General features: G+C 34.4%; 1 protein-coding gene across 3 annotated transcripts in view; it reads right to left on the bottom strand.

The window, feature by feature from the left end:
- Window positions 1-2,501: 2,501 nt before the first annotated feature.
- The window catches only part of GALNT7 (polypeptide N-acetylgalactosaminyltransferase 7), a 41,142-nt gene continuing 23,711 nt past the window's right edge, over window positions 2,502-19,932 (bottom strand). Inside the window, exons 4-13 of one of the 3 annotated variants that reach the window (XM_087963326.1) lie at window positions 18,176-18,306; window positions 17,901-17,980; window positions 16,700-16,882; window positions 16,361-16,543; window positions 14,736-14,853; window positions 13,385-13,507; window positions 10,895-11,113; window positions 9,149-9,247; window positions 7,994-8,122; window positions 2,502-5,413 (exon numbers count right to left, since the gene is read on the bottom strand). In XM_087963326.1, the coding sequence (XP_087819452.1) occupies window positions 5,276-5,413; window positions 7,994-8,122; window positions 9,149-9,247; window positions 10,895-11,113; window positions 13,385-13,507; window positions 14,736-14,853; window positions 16,361-16,543; window positions 16,700-16,882; window positions 17,901-17,980; window positions 18,176-18,306 (1,403 nt within the window). In that variant the 3' untranslated portion in view covers window positions 2,502-5,275. The remainder of the gene's footprint in view (window positions 5,414-7,993; window positions 8,123-9,148; window positions 9,248-10,894; window positions 11,114-13,384; window positions 13,508-14,735; window positions 14,854-16,360; window positions 16,544-16,699; window positions 16,883-17,900; window positions 17,981-18,175; window positions 18,307-19,932) is intronic. The other 2 variants (XM_087963325.1, XM_026678887.2) reach the window with 2 other exon arrangements.

Here is a 19,932-nt window from a genome sequence, read left to right on the forward strand (position 1 = left end):
TTTCCAAAATGCTTTTGAGTTTTAACCAAGTAAACCCTGGTGGGTTCCCAAAAGACTTTATGGAGCAAGCAGGGTCATACTATGTTTTCCTGATGCTCCTTTTCTTTGGTTGTACTATGTAATTTTCCTTTCCTGTTGTAGTTTCAGCAGAAATCATGGCAGCATATTCTAATGGCAAGCCTTCCCCAGATTTCCTTAATACTTTTGTTTCATTTCTTTCCCTCACATTCTATTTCTGGATTTATTCCATCCTTTTTATAGTAGGAAATAATCATTAAATATATGGAGAGAAATTGGTAGCAAATGCAGCTTAATTATATACTTTCTTAATTGTGATAAAAGGGTAAGGAATATGATATAAAACTATGTTCATACTGAACCTCTATTTCTAAGCATAAAAACCTCAACTTTGAGAATAGAATTGACATGCCAAATATCCACAAATTGTTGATACTTTGTTTGGTAATGAAAAGTTATTAAGAGTTATATTTGCTTTTTGTTCAAGATCTAATTATTTTTATAACTATGCAGAGCCTAACAATCTAAATGAAATCAAAAATTTGATGGAAAATTTTCATTCCATCCACTCCTATTCAAGAATATTTATGTTTGAGTCATCTACAGAATGGCTAGATTGGGAAATGCAAGTATCAAGTTTTTAACACTTCCTTTTTGTAGTACAGCAAGTCTCAAAACCACATTGATTCTTATGTTGTTTAATACATTACTACTTTTTAAAACAGGTGTGAATACTTGAAAGTTGAGTTTTCTTCTAACACACATCAGCACATGCCAGCAGAAATAGCAACTATTGTCAAGTACAAATTGATGCAAGAGTTGCCTTCATACAATAAACTTTTGTTTTTCAAAATAAGATTTGATGCTATGCCTGGACATTTTTACTTCTACTGTATTTCCCTGAAAGTAAGCCCTAGACTGATTTTTAATATAAGCCCTACCCCCCAAAATAAGCTCTAATTAAGGCCACCATCAGCTGGGGAGCATGGCCAGTACTGGAGGTGGTGAGAATGCGGGGGCCGATGGTGTCTGTCAGCAGCTGCAGCCTGTATAGCGCAGGTGTGTTGATCACCTGTTCAAGCAGCAAGTAGAGGTGTTAGGTGGCAGGCGATCCGGACGCACCATGGGAAAGCTAACAGTGGGCTGATGTGGCCATCTGCAGGAGTCTTGTCTTTGCACAGTGGCACCAGCAGATGAGGCTGAGGCATGGGGGAAGGCAGGCGATCTGGATGGGCAGCAGGCAAGCCGAGAGATGCAAAGACAAGCCTCCCGTGGCCAGCCGCCCATTCCGCCCAAGTCAATTGCATGCCTCCTGTGCCTCTGCCATCTGCTGCTTGAACGAGGTAATCAACTCACCTGTGCTGCACGGGCTGCACAGTTCCAGAATGTGCTGACCAAGGAAGCTGCAGTTGCTGCTGGATGTTGGCCCCCATGCACTTGGTGCCTTTTATGAGTGCGCTGTATGGGGTGCCCAGCCATATTGATCACCCTGAAAGTATCTTTCCCTGAAAATAAGCCCGAATGCTTGTTTTGGAGCCTCAAAAATTAAGACTGGGTCTTATTTTCAGGGAAACACAGGTTCTTTAATATTCTTGTCTTAGAAATAAACACATTATTCCATGTGATATACTTCCACATGGATCAAAGCATGTGTGCTTTGTGGGTTCAGAGCTGGATATTTTACCAAAGGCATTCCAGGACGGGAATAAGAAGGATAATGCCAGTGGTGGTAGAAAGAAGTGAACGCAAAATATAGGGTGGATGTGCTGTAAGTACAAGCTATGGGGAAACAAGAAGTTGGGAAGCTAGGTAGCATAGGTATCCAGTGCAGAGGACAGAGGAAAATTGGTGGGCAGGATGCTGTACAACCCACCTGCAAAAGAGAAACAGAAGGGTCCCCGCAATGCTCTATTTGCCTAATTTGCCTCAGTTGAAACCTGAATTATTCCGGTTTTTCATTACTTGAACCTGAGTTCACCACTGGAATAGCCACCAGCTCCACCTGGATTGGCTTAGCCAAATTTCTAAGGCATAATGTTTTATTTCTATCCATAGGGCAAAACTCATTTTTTACTTTGTATATATCTCTGACATTATGTAGCTTTCTTGGTAAAAATACAGAGTGGTTGATCACCGCTTTCTCCTGTATAGTATGAATTAATGCTGTTAATACAATAATCCCTTCTATCACCTCCCTATATTGCTTATGGCCAAGATTAAGTGTCAACTTGCTTTAACTTGACAGCTAGGATGACTTTCGTGAGTTGGGTAACCTTGTTGGAAATATGAATGATTGGCACATACTCCTGTTATTGTTTGTTCATCTCATCCCAGAAACAAAACCCATCCACTATGATGAGGCAGCACAACAATCCATCCATCCATCTATGAATCCTTCTTTCATGTATGCATTAAATATATACTGTATATACTTTTTCAAAATATCTTGATTATGAACACGACCAATTATTGGTACAAACATATTATAAACCCACAAGTTAAAATTTATTTCTTCACCTATAAAACAAGCAGTCCAGAAGATATACAGAAAAATCCCCAGATTATTTCTTGTAAAACTTTTTTAGATTTATACAATCTTTACAGAAACATACAGTGTATCAAAATCTGCATAAATCAAATTTATAAAATGAATAAAAATGCATAGTGATCAACTTACAGAGCAAGGACATGGGATCTACTTCTTAAAAAGCAGGTTACAGTATGAAAAGTCATTAGAGTAACGGCTTATAAGATTTACGTTTAAAAATACAGATCCATTCTCACATACAGTATCATTTTAAATGGATTGCAACAATACCCATTTAGCACAAACACACTTGCACAAAGTGCAATCTCTTTCACTTATGCATAGTAATATGATTAATATATATTCAAAAATGAAATAATTTCGTTCAAGGAAATATTAAATGTGCCCAGAAATTTTATCACCTTTTCCCCATCTTCTTCCACTTTTATTTCTAAGTTATTAACACTTTTTAATGGAATACCCAAAAGACAGATAATTGGAAAATAAAATCACCCTAAAACTAAATTACATCTATCTGGTCTTAAGGTCAACATTTATCCTTTTAAATAAAGAATCTCCATCGCTCTTTTAGTAGATAAATCAGTGCCAAAGATTTGTACTACTGAAATTATTTTTGTAATTCAATACACTCCCTTTTTACAACCCTATAATCCTTTAATTTGTATTAGGGTCGGTGCAACTGGACGTAGCTGAGTGTTTATTGGCTGGATGCCCTACCTGATGCTACTCATTTTCAGGAGATTTTTTTTTTTTGCACTCTAGGAAATATCTGCTGCCACCTAGGATTGACCACTCAACCTTTCAAGTGGGAGACAAGTGTCTTCACCCCTAAGCCACCATGCCACTCATTTTTGTAATTCAAAATAAAATCATCTAATTTTAAAATGAATCTGAATTCATTGATTCTATGCATTAACTATTTTAGTAGAATATAGGTGTGCAGCACTTCACACCAGACCCACAATGTACTTATTGAAATCACTCTTTAAGACTGAATATTTAATTTGGACATTTTTTTCATTCTCGCCAAAAATGTATTTTATTAACCAAATGTTTTTTTAAGTATTCTTTTTAAATTGGGGCTGAGCAGTGCTTCCAAAATAGTTTGGAAAAGGTGATTCAGGAAGTACAGGAGTGTGATTATAGAACCTACATGCAACTCTAAAGCAGTTTTAGATTGCACAGCTTCCCTCTTCATAAAAAAAAATGGAGACAGATACTATATTTATATCACTGAATTCTTCCAAGTACATTTCTGAAACTGAAACAGACTCCTAGCACAATGTTAATGTGCTGTATATATTTAATCTTCAATGTTTGATTTTCTCTTCATGCTATGGACAAATCTAATGTCTTAATTAAACTATTTATTTGGAAGAATGAAGTTCTCAAGTTATGTTCCAAAGAAAAAAAGACTCAATCCCCAATTCTACTATACATGGATAGATTTCTTACCAAATTCTGCCTGTAAAATAATTCAGAAATTGTTAAGAAATTGGATTCAAGTTTATGAACTGAATTAAATAAATTTTGCTATTGCATATTAGGCATAATTTTTCATTTCTGACATATTTTGTTACGCAATGAATAATATAGCAGGGAAATTAGTGCTTATATCTAGAACAAATTCCACGAGGCATCAAATTAGAGAAAACCTAATCTGTTTCAATGCTATTTCACACAAATGGTTCATAGATTTAAGTGCTACCCTTTATACCAATGTAACCATTCAAAATGTTCAAGATGTTTAAACATTACTATTTTGGACACCTATGTCACATAAATGGTATGCTTTATGCACCAATTATTTAACGTACTAATTAGTAATAGAGAGTATATTAGTAAAATTAGAACATTATTTAAACATAATGAGGGCATTGCAAATGTTTCCTGTTCTTAATAAGACAAGAGAGACTTCAATATATTTATTCTGTAGCGAATTTATCTGGTTAGTTGAGGAGGAAAAATTAAGGAGGCACCAAATATACTGAAGATTCTTTTTTCAAAAAAGCAGCATGACTGTGAAAGAAGGCCACCTTGGCTATAAACCTGTGGCAGTGCTTAGTAAAATGTAAAAACAAACAGTATATAACAAGTCAATAACCCCCATATTATATACCAAGCTTTTTTCAAGTGTGAATGTTGGAATTAAAAAAAAACTGCCTGCAAACCCCTGAGTGTAATCCCAAAGAAGACAACAAATACTTGGATCCAATTCTTTTGCTTGTGCCCAAGTGAAAGGCACTTATACACACCTGGGAAGCTGCCGATTTTCAGCCCTTTACACCATTCAGAAAGTTTACAGAAGGTCCTTAAGGAGGGCTCTGGGATATGGTTGTCACCATAAGAGGAAAAGGAAATTACCCCTCACCCATGTTTAACCTCCTACTACTTTGGATCCAAGCTTGTGCTTCTAACTTTGTTCCAGTGAAACAAGTCAGAGCACTTTAAATGATAAGTCAGAGCATCTTAAAACAACATCCTAAAAGAAAGCAAAGAGATGTAAACATCTATTGACGTTTAAGGTAAGAGCAGTTTTTGTAAACATTAACTGCAGATGATAAATCTATCACAGTTCATCTAAGTCCTTTATCCAGATCAGGACATTCCAGGCTCCCAGCTATACAAGTTAACAGTTGCAGCAGTTTTCAGGTTATTTTCAGTTCTATACAAATTACATTTGTCAGTAGGTAGATGCAGCTATTTTTTCTACACGCTTAGGATATTGTTCATTTCCCATTTTTGTGTTGCTTTATTTGAGTCACAATCTGAAAGAAATACTTGATGTAGAACCTCTGAACGGTCCAAACATTTCCCTGATGAGATGTGAGTAAATCTATGAAGATTCTGAAAAGCAAAAGCAATAAGCTATTAGTTTTCAATTAAAAAGAACAAATCAAATTTAGTTTTTCTTTAACTTCTCAACAGCAGAGTAGGAATATAGACTAGGAACTATTTGTTGGAGCAACCTGTAAGCCTGACAATTCTATGGATCTTGAATTTTTGACAAGTTTCTGCTATTTAATTATTAGATTTACAAGAAAAAAAATAAACAAAGGAATTCAAATATATTGCAGTAGCAGTATATACACAAAAGAGAAAACAGATCCAATAAAAATATTCTTTTTTGAGCAAGAAAATATAATTCTGTGACTAAAGCTTTGGGACTTAGGTATGTGAGTAGATAAGTAAGAGATGTCTGTTGGAAGATTCGGTTAGGAAGAGTGTGGCCCTCCTGGTCCTCAAATGACTTGATACCTTCTATCACAATCTCCTCCTGGACCAGCTCTGAAGGGTGGAAGCATAAAGCTCAATTTTATAATGGTATTTTACCTTCCTGAAAGGCTGATCTCAAATGATTATGGTGGAGGCTAAGGCATCAAATATGCAAGAGCTCCAGTATGATTCCTGCAGGAGTCAGCCTTTCTGTCCCATTATTCAGTTTCTAAATGTACATTTTGGGAATGGTCATTGGTAGGCATAGGCAGAGGTGGGCTGTTGCCAGTTTGGACCCAAACTGGTTGTTTCAATTCTGTGTAGTTTGGAGAACCGGCAAATCAGACCACTGGCTGGCTCCACCCCTGCCCATTTTTCGGGCTGTTTTCGGGCATTTTTCGGGCTTTTAGAATCAAAGTTTCTGCCAGAATGGTAGCTTTATGTGACAACTTTATGCTGCCCGTCACTACTGTTACTCTTCTCTCCATTTTTACTCATCTACAATGAAATCCCTCATCCCTGAAAGCCTCTATGAATGTCAAGCCAGTACAGGTAGTCTTCAATTTATAACCGCAATTAAGCCTGAAATTACAGTTATAAGTTGGGACCTCATGCGACTGGTCTCCAAAGTTACTACTGTTTTTTTACATCATTAATGTAATGTGTCAGTCAATAAGCTAACACAGCAATTGTTAAGTGAAATCATTTTCCCTAAAGGGTGTTTTTGCTAGAAACCAGAAGTAAATGCTGGAAACAAATGCAGCAAAAAATATTACAAATGACAGTTATGTAACTGTGGGACATTGCAAACAGTCAATTCAGTCAGCTGTCAAGTGCCCAAAACATGACGACAGTGTATTTGTGTGTGTGTGTGTGTGTGTGTGAAAAAGAAAGAGGGAGGGAGGGAGGGAGGGAGGGAGGGAAAGAGACAGACAGACGTAGACATTACATGTTGCAAATAACCAGGGTAGTCTACTGGAACTTCAAACATCATTAAATAACCGCTTGTAAATTGAAGACTATTTTTAATTAATAATTGCTCCTCTTCCTAATCCCAGTTACACAACAATATATAACATATATAACAAGAGAAACAAAACACTAACAAAGCAATCCTGCCTACTTAATCCATCCCACCACACACTGACTTAACTCTGTAAGATCAACTTTCCCTTCTGAATTCTCACTCCCAGAAGAGAGTACACAAAGTCCTCTGTATTCTTGACTACCACTTGCAGACTGAACTCCTTCCCTCTTGCTGGGAAGGAAAGGACTATGAGCTGGTTCTGGGCTGTCATCAATATCTTTTTGAGAGGAGATGCCAGAGGTTCTTAACAAGGCACTAGTTTGCCCACTCAGGAGACCAAGTCTGGTACATCAGAACAACTTTCTCTCTTGTTTAACCTTTCTTTTTGGTAGGCTCCTGAGTAAGTGTAGAACTAAAGTTGTAGAAAGTTCTAGAAGATGAAGATTTTCTAGAGCCTTGGCAGTATAGGCAGCTGAGCCCAGGAATGGTATGAAAACAGGATTTTTGCTCCCCCACCCAAACAATTAGGAAGCCCCTGCTTAAAAGATCCCATTTACCAGTACATATAGCAAAGTGGGCATCCTCTGTCACAGTTTCCTTTCTCTGGAGTACTTTGCCCTGGAAACGAGGAACATCCCAACCCACAAGACTTTCCAATCCCTTTGGAGTATTAAATGCAATCACTGGTGTCAGCATCCTCTGAATGTTATGTTATTACTTTTAGTGCTTAATTGTCAATTGCATTATTTAATTATAATATTGTATTGTATAATGGAAGTAAGCCACGAGGAATGCAGTAAGATTTCAGGTAGCAGACAAATTTTATAAATAAGTAGGAAAGTAAGTAAATAAGTAAGACCTATAGGTACCACACTATTGGTGTGACTGCAACTTCTTTATCTGTCCCCCTGGCCTTTTAGATCACAAAATAATACAAACATACATACATTCATACATACATATTAGGACTATACTATGTTGTGGAAAAATTCATTAAATCTTGTTCATATCCAGTAATCATTTCTGTGATGGACAAGGCAGTTACATAGAAGAACCCATTCATCCGAAGATAATATTTCATGTCTAGCTAAACCCATTTTATGCTATGATTTAAATCTATATAAAATTCATAAACAGAATTAATCATCATTATCCTAATGGGACTCTAAGCACTAACCAGATACCTTAAAGTACTGCCATTCCTTGTGTTCATTTAAATTGCAATGTGTAATCATAACTTTTGATCCATCAGGTCCTTTAGTCAAACACTGGTCATACTGCATAAGCTGGTTAGCTTCATTAATTCTGAAGAGCTAAAAATGAATATTAAAAACAATGCATATTTTGTTCTAATAAATGAAAAATGTTAACATATAAAATATGTTGTGTACAAGTAAGACTGAAATCAGCCTATAAATATAATTAAAGAGGCATTCTTAAATATGTATTGGCAAAAATAATGACAAAAAAATTAGAAAGCTATGTGCTAAATATTTCCATTTGAGGATAGATTTGAAAGTGTATCTATTCCTAGTTAAGAATCTTAACTACTATATCATACATATCAAATATATTAAGAATACGTGAAACAAGCACAATTGCAATATCTATAATCTATAATTTGATGCACACAATTGAAATAACTTGGATACACATACTGAAAATAGAAATATTTTATGGACCAACATTTTATTAATATCCAGAAAATCTTTGCATTCTTCTGAACATTGAACATTTAGTTCAAATAAATATAATTTCCTGCAGAAGGTTCTGCAACTTCTGCATTTCAGCTTCTGAATTCAGAAAATTTCAGAACAAAGTTTATTTGAAAAACTAAAATAAGGGAAGGGTACATAGAAATTAAACTGTTAAGTCTTAAGTGCACCCAAACATAGAGTGACAATATTATTCCTGTTTATATGGCATGAAAGTTATGGTAGTAACTTAAAATCTGTGCACTTTGGCTGCTTTAGTTTATTTGGTCAAAATCATATAAACTGAAGCAGAATTACAACCCAAATCTCTTTACACATAGTTTCCCTGTATATATTTCATTCAAAGCAATTTATATATTTTTTAAAAAGAGAGATAATTTCAAATAACTCAATAAAAGAGATTACAGTGTACACAGATTTATTGGGATAAGGAAAATGGGACAGTAATACCTCTTATGACACACACATACACACAAACAATAAGGAAATAAATTTGTGATATGATGTTTATATCGCAAAAATGTATCTTGGATTGGGAAGGAGAGCAGCTTCCAATCTAAAATTCATAAGCAATTTATTTAATATTTTGGCTCACAACTGAAACTATTATCTGATTCTACTTACTTGATTTCCTCCCATTCTATGGCATGGACCGAGTTCCACAAAGCCTCCATTGGTATGACCCATACTATCTATGCAGTATGCTGTTTCAAAACCTCTAATCTGAAACACATTTATGATTTGCCCTATTGTTACAATAGATGATAATAATAATAATAATAATAATAATAATAATAATAATAATAATAATAATAATAATAATATAGAAAACTATCATTTGTCATTTGTAAACCACAACAAAACAGCTTAATAGAAACCATGAATATATACAGGTAAATAGTGTATCAAATAACAAAAAAATCAAAGTAAACCCTGTAAATCTCTTTATAATTAATGCATGTTGCGTTCACTCTCAAAGGAACTTCAGATATGAGGAACCTAAGGATCTCCAGATATTGGTGAACTATAGCCACAATTTTTGTGTGTGTGTGGCATAGTAGAAGTTGCTGAACTGTAGTTTACCAACATCTAGAGGCCACAAGTTCCTTAGCCCTGGATTATGGAGCACTAAAATGAAAAACAAGAAAGAGAATTTGTGCATACATCTAATCTTGTTTTCAATTCAATTATCAACACAGAGAACCCTCTCTTTATAAATTCCACTGATTGTCTAAAGCATGGTTTCCCAATAAATGACATACATAAATGAATCTGTCCTAAAATTTTCTACCATTGCCACAAACTGTATTATATATTAAAGATTATCTCACAGCAGCAACCACAATAATCAATGAAGTCTAATGAAATATTTTGAAAATATCCACTGCATGAGAATAAGAATTATTTTTGTTACAGGCAAAGAACGAGTTTATTTCAAATAAGTAATCTGTAGACAAAACATTAATGATGTGCGATATCATACTATTTAAGTAAAGCAAAATTAATTCCCCTGAATCGTTTTCAGTATCTATTGTTTTATTTAATTCTCTATATTTGGCAGATGCCAGTGGGCAATTATCTGAATCAGTGAATGGCAAAATGGTCTTGGCAATAACTGCAAACTTTATTTTACAATTTTCCATATTTTTGTCTTGTTTTTTTCCTATTTTTTTAAAGAAACAGTATTTTGCTTTGTTTGTCTCAATCTATCCATCTCATAAATGAGCATCATTAGGAACAAACACTTCTTTACTTACCCTTCTCTTTGCCATGTAAATTCAATTTCATAAAGACAATACTTATTTTAACTCCTGTTGGCTTTTACAAAATGCTGAATACAAAATTCTCCTCTGGAAAAAGCACAAGGGCCATTCTATCCATAACAATTAGTTTAAAAATTAGGTGTTTTCATTTTTATAGTGCCTAACCCTGGGAAACAATTTCTGTTCATACAACTAGTACTGACATTTTTATTCTTTTCCAGACTATAATGCCTAAAATCTGATATTAATATATCAATATCTGCTACTTTTTGCAATGGTTTACAAAAAAACTAAATGTTCAGTTTCAGCTCAGGCAACAATATGGCATATATATATGTAGTTGACAGGCAACTCCTACCTGGAAAATTGTTTTCTGACAAATTGGTTTTGTTCAGAAGATCTGAATTTAATTTAATATGGTTTAATTTGTGATTGAATATGATTCCATCAGTTTCAAATACTGTAATTCCTTTTCTACGTATAAGAAGACACCTATTTCTTACAAGATTCCTATATCGTCCTCATCCAATATACATTCTTAGATAGACAATGCTAGTATTAGCTCAGGGGAGTATTAAAATACTGACTTAAATGAAAGATTAGTTACCTCTCCCCACTCCACATTTCTAGGTGGCAGAGGATAATGAGAAGTTATATCATAGGCTATTTCTTCCATAAACCATTTAAAGCTTTTGCATTTGTGATCTTCACGGAATTTTTTCAGGTCTGATATATCACCATAAGCTAGTGCTTTTGTTTCAGGACGACTAGCATAGAAATAATCTTTGAATTCATCCCACCAGACCTCGACAACACGGACATAGTTCTGTAAAATACAAAATTAATGCATACATATAAAAAGGGGAAAGCAACTATAGATAGTCCTTGACTTACAACAGTTAATGTAGTGAACTACATTAACAGTTTGAAAGCATACAAGTAGATAATAGCGCTGATAAAAATGACTTATGCCCATTTTTCACACTTATGACTATTGTAGCATCCCCATGGTCATATGATTAAAATGCAGACACTTGGCAACCAACTCATATTTTTGATGATTGCACTGTCCCAGGGTCACGTGACCAACATTTGTGACATTTTGACAAGTAAAGTCAATAGGGGAGCTAGATTCTCTTAACAGTGTTACTAACTTAATACTTGCAGTGATTTACTTAACAACTGTGGCAAGATAAGTTGTAAAATGGAGCAAAATCCACTTAACAAATGTCTCATTTAGCAACATAAATTTTGGACTCAATTGTGGTCATACATCAAAGACTATCTGTATCTTACTTGACTGATTTTATTCCAATCTCTTATTCAAGAAATGATATTATGAATGAAGGGAATATTTCACACAATGATTCATTTTGCATTTTCAGTAGATCAAAATGGATTTAAGTAGTTCACTCTATAAACTTAAGACTGCTATAAAGAAGGTTTAATCTCAGTCACATCTACTGCAACAATGTGAAAATTGGGACCAAAGAATATTATCCTATTATCAATTTACAGGATGATTAGTAAGCAATTATATAGAAAACTTTTTATGTACTTTTATTTAATAAAACTAGGGGTGGAGAAGTTTTACAGTTTAAAGACTGTATTTAGAAGTTAACTGTCAAGTGTCAGCAGTACAATTTAGATGGATTTCCAGAGAATGCAAAAAAGTTGCCTGGGATCACTGAATGCTCATCTATTAACTAAATAGGGATAATTAGAAAACAATTATAAGGATGTGCAAAATTGTCCAACTGCAGGATTCAAATTAGATCTAATTTAATTTGATTTGACTTCAGTACAGGTAGAGGTTGTCTATTCAATCTAGATCTGTTTAGCAATATATCTGAATAGCCGAATAGGAATTTCTGCATTCCTATTCATTTCTGGTGTGGAGGGCATGCAGGGTGTGGTCTGCACTCTGGCGGTTCTGTGAGATGGAATGAGCTCCCGTCACTTTATCCCTAATTCCTTCCCACCCAGCAGTTTGAAAGCATACAAGTAGATAAATGGTACCACTTTGGTGGGAAAAACCTAGCTGGGTTCATGTGTGCAGAGAATGGAAATCAGCGCTGGACCTGGCTGAGAATGAGATGAGGCAAGACTGGAAAAGGAACCTGGAAGAGCTATCAACCTGTGTACTGCTAGCTAACTGGTATAAAGCTCCCCTCAGTGCACCAAGGATAGTTGTGTTAAGTGCCAAACAGAATGAACTAGCAGTTTAGACCAGGGGTCACCAACCTTGTGGACCTCAGGGACCACCAAACTTATAATGTTAAATCCCGCAGACCAGAGATCCTGGGAAAATCCCAAAAAAAGTCTGCAGGAAAATTCCCCACCCTGTTTTCCTATCGATCGATCATTCTTCATTTGGGATTACAGGATACCATCTCCAGCTCCATTCTCCAGAGGTGGGGAGAGAGACTTTTGGCTTCATGCAAGGAAAGAAGCAGAGGAAGTCTTTCTTTCTCTCCCCCAAACTCCGCCAGAAATGAGTCTTTGTGAGACTTGTCGCACCGGCGCAGCCTCTAGGAGCAGGATGCCTTGCAGGATCCCAAAGACTCATTTCTCATGGAGTTTGGGGGAGAGAAAGACTTCTGCTGCTTTTCTTGCATGCATACAAAAGCAGAAGAAAGAAGCGGAAAGAAGCAGCCCGGTAGCCAGACCAGGCGCATGGGGAGAGTGGGGCAAGTTTCCCCACCCCCATTTCCACCCTCCCCTCACTACTTCGTTGTTGTTGTTCACAATGCAAGGGACACAAGCCTTGTGTTCCCGTGGGCCATGTGGGTGGCGCAGCCTTGTGTTCCTGTGTAGCCTGGGTTAATTGCTTTGGGAGGTGTTTTGGTTATGACATTTCTCTACGTACCACCAGAATTTTCTCGCAGACCAGTGGTCCCCAGGTTGGTGACCACTGGTTTAGACTGTGTAGATTGCATTGTGTATCTAGCATGTGTAGATTTCCTTGACATTTTATGCCATATGTTAAATAAGTAAATACATCTGGTGTGAACCTATACAGCTTTAATTTAATACAATCATTAACATGAAATGATGTAGCAAAATTATATTAATATTTTAGGGACATAAGCATTACCTTTAAAGTAGGAGATGATCCAACATAAGCTGGAGGTGGATTTCCTTGCCATCCCTGGAGACGATATATGTGCCCAACACGAGAACAAGGCACAAACAGTAGCTTTCCTCCACACTGCCAAATCTGAATATATATAAAAAGTGTTTAACTGACCTGCACTTTCAGCATTACTATCAAAAGAACTGAAGAAATATATCTTCCCTAATTAAATCTAATGAGCAGTTACATTTTATCTGGAAGAAAAAAATATAAGTAATGTCCAATATTAATAAAGTAGTCAAGACTATAAGAACTGGGTTTACTCCAAATTATGAAGTCATGTCTGCAAGTTATTTTAGAGACTCATTTCATTTTGTAGTCTTACATTAAAACCAAAAAATGCAACATGTCTGAACCATATTATTTTTTCAAACTGTAGTAAAATGCTCATTAGGTTCCAAGTTGATATATTAAATTTTAGCACAATAAATACAATTTCTGACCTTAATAGTCGGGTTTAACTGAAATAAACCCAGATGTGGCTAGAGACTTGGAAGATATTATATCAATACTGTTTTTTGTTACCAAAATCTTGATATTCTGAATGGTTTAACAGAATAATTTTAAAAATTTTTGTATCTGTGTAGGCTTAATCAGAAATATTGTTCCAGTTCATAAATAGACTTCTGCTTTTATGTATTTTTGTATCATTTCATCAAAAAGATTACCCAATGACAAACTACAACATGTGTGGTGAAATTGAAAGCCTCTCTATCTAGCCAACAATTTACAATAATTCACTTTGTAAAAATATTAGGTATAATTGTCAGGGCCACAGAAGTGGTTCAATTTGACTCCTGATTTGATTAAATCCTACATACAATGTACAGCATTATTCAACCTGACCTTGTTCAAACTTCAAAATTACAAAGTGGTTATTTTAAAAAGTACCATATTTTAAATCTTATAAGAGTTCTCCAACTTCACCCTATGCAAATTTCTTTTTTAAGCCAAGCTCCCAATATATTAGGCAAATAAGGTACAAATTCAAGATCCCTAAATGTGCTATTTTTAAAAGTCCTACAGAAAAACAGCTATACTTGGCTTAGAAAAACAACAACCAAGAAACAAAACACTGCCCTTAAACTATAAAAGAAAACAAAAATAAATGTAAGATTATCCACAATGAAGGATTACTTAACTGATAATGAAGGATTACTTAACTGATATTACATAACTGTCTATATAACCTTAACTAGAAGCAGGTTATAAGAATGGAGATGGCACTTAGTCTCTTTATCAATGAAGTCACAAAAAGTGATCACACATTTACTTGAAAAATGGTAATAGACTCTCTGGAATGATTGTTCACCTTGTAAGATATTTCAAAGTTTTCACCACCCCAGATTTGTAGACCTGGATCATAGAGGCCTAACTCAAAAAAGAAATCACGTTCAATGGCAAATAATCCACCAGCCATCGCAGGCGATCTAGAAGATAAACAAAAAGAGTTTGCATGTAGCATGTCATAAATTGTTATTTTATTAAAGAAACAGGGAATAATTTAGATATGCAGAAATTATAAAGCTTTGATTCTGAAGTCACAATAAGATAATTAGAATTTAGGAATACTGAAACAGATTAAATGTACTAATTCAGAATAAATTAAAACAGGTAAAGGTTAAAAAAAAAAAAGCTCTTAGTGAGCCAAGTGACTGGAATGCTTTGCTATTGCTAAGTTTGCTAAGTTTCTACTATAAACTACTGAAAAACCTTTGTTGAATAATGGGATTTGAGAATGGGCCAAAATATTTTTCTGCTACAGAGCAAGAATGTTTAATTAATTTATCAAAGCTTCATAATTTCAATGAAATGTATCAAATTTAATAAATCACAAAGTAAACTTTAAAAAAGTATCCATTTTTAAAAAGCTGCAGGAAATGATTAAAAAAAAAACCATTTCTTTAGCTAAAGAGAAAGAATCTTTGAAAAGAAAAGAAGCCAGGTTGCATTGTTAGTGAAGAATAATTGAACCAAAACCAAAGTATAGGCCTATTGGTATAGGAACAGGGGGAAAGGATATTAGAATAATCTTTCCAGGTAGGTATAGTTTCTTTTTGAACATTCATTTTATTGGTGAAAACAAATTAAAGAGAATTGTAAAAATCAACAAAATCAAAATATTTACAGCAAATGTGTCATGCAATTTGTTGTCATCAGTGTTAATAATACTTCAATTTATCAGGTCAACTCTTTTCCTCACACCAAGCTTGAGAGCGCTGTGGCTAAAATGTTCTCCTGCCACAGAGCTGTTCTGCAGGAGTAACCTTGTCAAACTTTTCACCCTGGATGTGTTCTCTGCTTTCTTTTGGGGTGGGCCCAGCACTGAATAGAAAATCTGGGCAATAGCTGCAAGCATTTACAATTTTCTGTTATGGTTTCCCTTTCAGCATAGCATAACAGAATATTTTTTATCACACAACTAAGTAATTGAAACTAATCTCAGTGTCATTCAAACGTGTTAAAATATACAAAACAAAACAAAATAATATATAAGGCAATTCAATACACTAGAAACAGGCCCAAGATGTCAAAAAGGCAGCAAGCTTACACTGATACCAACATGCTCTGCTATTTCCCATTTTGATGCCTGAACTGTCTCATTACTTTTCTAGTCAACAAGAATAATAACCATGCACTGAAATAGGAGACATTAATAATTTGAAGGATGTGCAAATTAGAACATCCATTCTAAGCAATTCCTAAAGCAGCAATTATGTATTATATATGTTGCTTAGAAAATAGAGTAGATAAGCATACTATAAACAAGTTGCAAAAGTTAATTTAGATACATTAGAAATGCTTGATCACAGGTTAGTGAATAAAAATAGGGTTTATTTTAAAGAATTATTTTTAAGAATGGAAGATCATGCAAGTATTTAATAGGTCAGTACATCCTTAAGAAAAAGAAAAACATATAAGCCATTTAGTGATTACCGATACGGCTCAGTTTTTGTCTTTCTCATTGCCTTCTCACGTTTGGTCAGGGGAACCCTCTTCCAGAGCATGCTCCAATCCCATGCTCCTCTAGCAAACCCATCTTCGTCACCACCCCCTTGGGGTACAATATTATAAGTGTTGCCATCTATGACATCTATAAGCGGCACAGTACATGTGGTTCTGCAGGATTTTGGATGATGATGATGATGAAGAAGAAGAAAGGCATATGGCACATTTAAACGAACCATGGTTCATGGAAAAGAAAGGGGGAAAAATGGAAGAATTTAGGTAAGCATGAAATAACAAAGATCAGTAGAACAAAACGGTGTTCTTTACCGATATGGCTCAGTTTTATATTTTCGTTTTGCCTTTTCCTTGTGGCTTAATGGAATACGTTTCCATAGCAAGCTCCAGTCCCAGGCCCCTCTGGCAAAGCCATCTTCATCCCCGCCTTGCTGTGGTTCAATGGAATAGTCATTCCCATCTATGTAATCTATTAGAGGCACAGTGCATGTAGTTCTGAAATATTTATGGAAGGGGAAGAGACAAGGTTAAGCTGTCTAATCTAATTGATTACCCACTATCTTTAATGCCTTACCCAAATATAGTTTGAATAAATACAGTACACAGGCACACACTACTTTTCCTAGAAAACAAAACTGAGGAACAGAGATTATGAATTAACAGAATTAAAATTAATGTTGAGAATATATTTATCTTTTCCTGCATAGATTCTTGAAAATTAATTGGCAAAAGGAATGATGTAAATTGCATGGTTTACATTTGGACAATGTGGTATTCTGCTGTTAAACGCATTTGTCTTGTTTGGTTTCATGAGGCAGAGGGCCTGCAAGTGATTTTGCCAGTTTCTTAAAACACGTAATTGATTTTTTAAAACAACAATATAAAGCTTGCAAATATATTATTTTAACAGATACATTTTTAAACATGTCATGCATTTTTAAAAAACATTGGGCATGATTTAAAGCTAGCAAATATACTATTTTAACGGGTACATTTATGAATTATGTAACACTGTGAAACAAAAACTAGTGGTCTGCTGTAATTACCCAAACTAATTATTTAAAAGGAAGAAGAGGGAACAATTTAAGTAATATATTTTATTTTTGGCAATTCATATGCAATTCTGCTTTTCACATTGAGGACTACTTTCTTAGAGTTTTATTCTTTATTTCAATGTAGCCTTCGTTTGTGTAAATATGGATATTAACTTCCCAACTGTTTGCATTACAAATGATATCAATTATGCAATTAATGTCTTTAGGAAATAACAGAACTTTAAACTATTTACAGTACTAAGTATACTGTACATAAAAATTGTTAATGCAAGTATTTTTCCTAAATTAGTCTTATAGAGAAAGCATAGTTTTATCAACCAACCTGCAAACTTATATTTGGGTAGCTGAAAAAGTATGTTAGAAAATTACACATTTTAAAAAAATTATTATCTGCTGGGATACTACAAAATTACAATGTTTAAAGGATTCCTGAGGGATAGAAATAAGCAAATTATTACCTGTCTTTAGATATAGGAGCTATTAGTGGCACATACCAGTTTACTGCCACCTCACAGTGGGCATCAAGGTAAATTAAAACCTTTAAAAAACAAAGAGGAAAGGAGATTTCAATTTAGTTTATATTTTCTTATAAAAATACATGTTGAGTTTATTTTTAAAATGCAATTTTGCAATTAAGAACAGTGGTTACAATAATAATGTGGATTAATATCTGTTAAAAGCAAAATTGAGACTATATGGAAAGAAGGATTTTATTTAGCAAACAGTATTCTACCTTTCCAAGTTTAGCCTTCTGGGCTCCAATGCTTCTAGCTTGAATTAAACCTTCTCTCCTTTCATTTCGAAAAATCTTTACAAGGCCATTCCACTGCTTAATATAATCCTCTAGTCTTTCTTTTAAGTGTTCTATCAAATAATAAAAAGAGGTTTCCATGTATGTTATAAGTATTTAAGGTTGAGCTGACAATACAAACTACATTTATATTAAAAACAAACATATATTTGACTAAATATCTGCATTCTCAAAAAAATCAAGGATGTCAGATTCAATGTGTAATTTAGGTATAGTTACTGATAAGTGCACACTTATTTAAGAATTATTTCTTGATTATTCTCCAAAGGTTAATGTCAAATTCATTATGTAAATTTGGTATAACTGCAAGCTCACTTAAGAATTATTTCTTGATTGTTTCCCCAGCATAGAACAAAACAGAGAGGCAACATTGAAAATGTAACATTGTAACACTGAAAAATTAACCTGTAATATATCATGGGCATATATTATATTCTTATATTTTAAACTCTTTTACCAACAGAAAGGCAAAAGAAATACTAACCAATTTTCCAGGCATGTCCCAAATGTATATACTGTATGCCATTTTAAAACAATTTTAGGAGATTTCATTTTTTAAAATTAGGCTTCTTACCAGTGTAAAATAGACTCAATTGACAACAGAACAGTGATAAAATTCTATAGCTGCCCTCAAATCATCAAGACTTTAACTCACAAAATAAAACGCTTCATTTATTAGTACCTAGAATTTATTAGTACATCTGACCCTGAAAATAAGAGATAAATAAGAGATTCTAGGATCCTTAAAATACCTTCAAGACATAGACACTGTTTAACATTTTTTATTTTTTCAACACCTTTCAAGATATATTTAATCCTTATTTCAATTATATTAATAAAGGGATACAGCAAATGTAATGCACCATTTACATGTCAATTAAATATATGCATGTGGAAAAAGTACACTTTACAAAGGAAATATATTTATCACTACCTCAAATGCCTAAAATTATAATCAAGTGCATTAGATGAGGAGTAAATAATTAGAACAATATTAGAGAGGATCTGCAGGAACCTAAAACCTCAGACATTTAATTTGTTCTTTGTTATTGAAGTTGTGCAGTCACCATATCCTGCTCATACAAGCTCTCCAATAACTTTCAGAAATATTATAGATGCCTATGAGTCTAGGAAGGGGTTTTAAAAGATTACAAAAAACTGGACATAAATTTGTGAAAAACAAACCATTGCGGTGGGCGGCGTACATGTGTGGTGGGTGTGCATGTGCAGACGGTGTGTGTATGCATGGGGGCAGGAGACATGGGTGGGGGGGCGCCCTGAATTTTGGGTATGCGCATGCACTTTGGGCATTCAGTGCCCAAAAGATTCGCCATCACTGTGATATGGTTTGGTATTTTGCTTTTAAACCCCGTCACTTTTTATATAAACTTGTTAAATAAATAAATAAGTTAAACAAGAAAAACAAATCTTTACATGGGATGTACTTAATTTTTTTCATGTCTGTCTCTTATGATAATTAAAAGTACAAGAAAATATTTGCATTGATTTCTATTTTTTTATTGGAATGTTATGTTTAAAATACTATATTAAAATAGTCATTCACAATTCTGTGTAATCTCTAATTGTTCAATGTAGCAAGGAATTATGAATTGGGATTTTGAAGAAGATAAGCATACCCTCTCAAATGCAATAGACACTATTTCAGCAAGAAAATGCAA

The sequence above is a fragment of the Notechis scutatus genome, chromosome 4 (genome assembly GCF_049901735.1).
Source record: "Notechis scutatus isolate UNSWTSFEM ecotype Mainland chromosome 4, rNotScu1.2, whole genome shotgun sequence".
In the NCBI taxonomy this organism is placed as follows: domain Eukaryota; kingdom Metazoa; phylum Chordata; class Lepidosauria; order Squamata; family Elapidae; genus Notechis; species Notechis scutatus.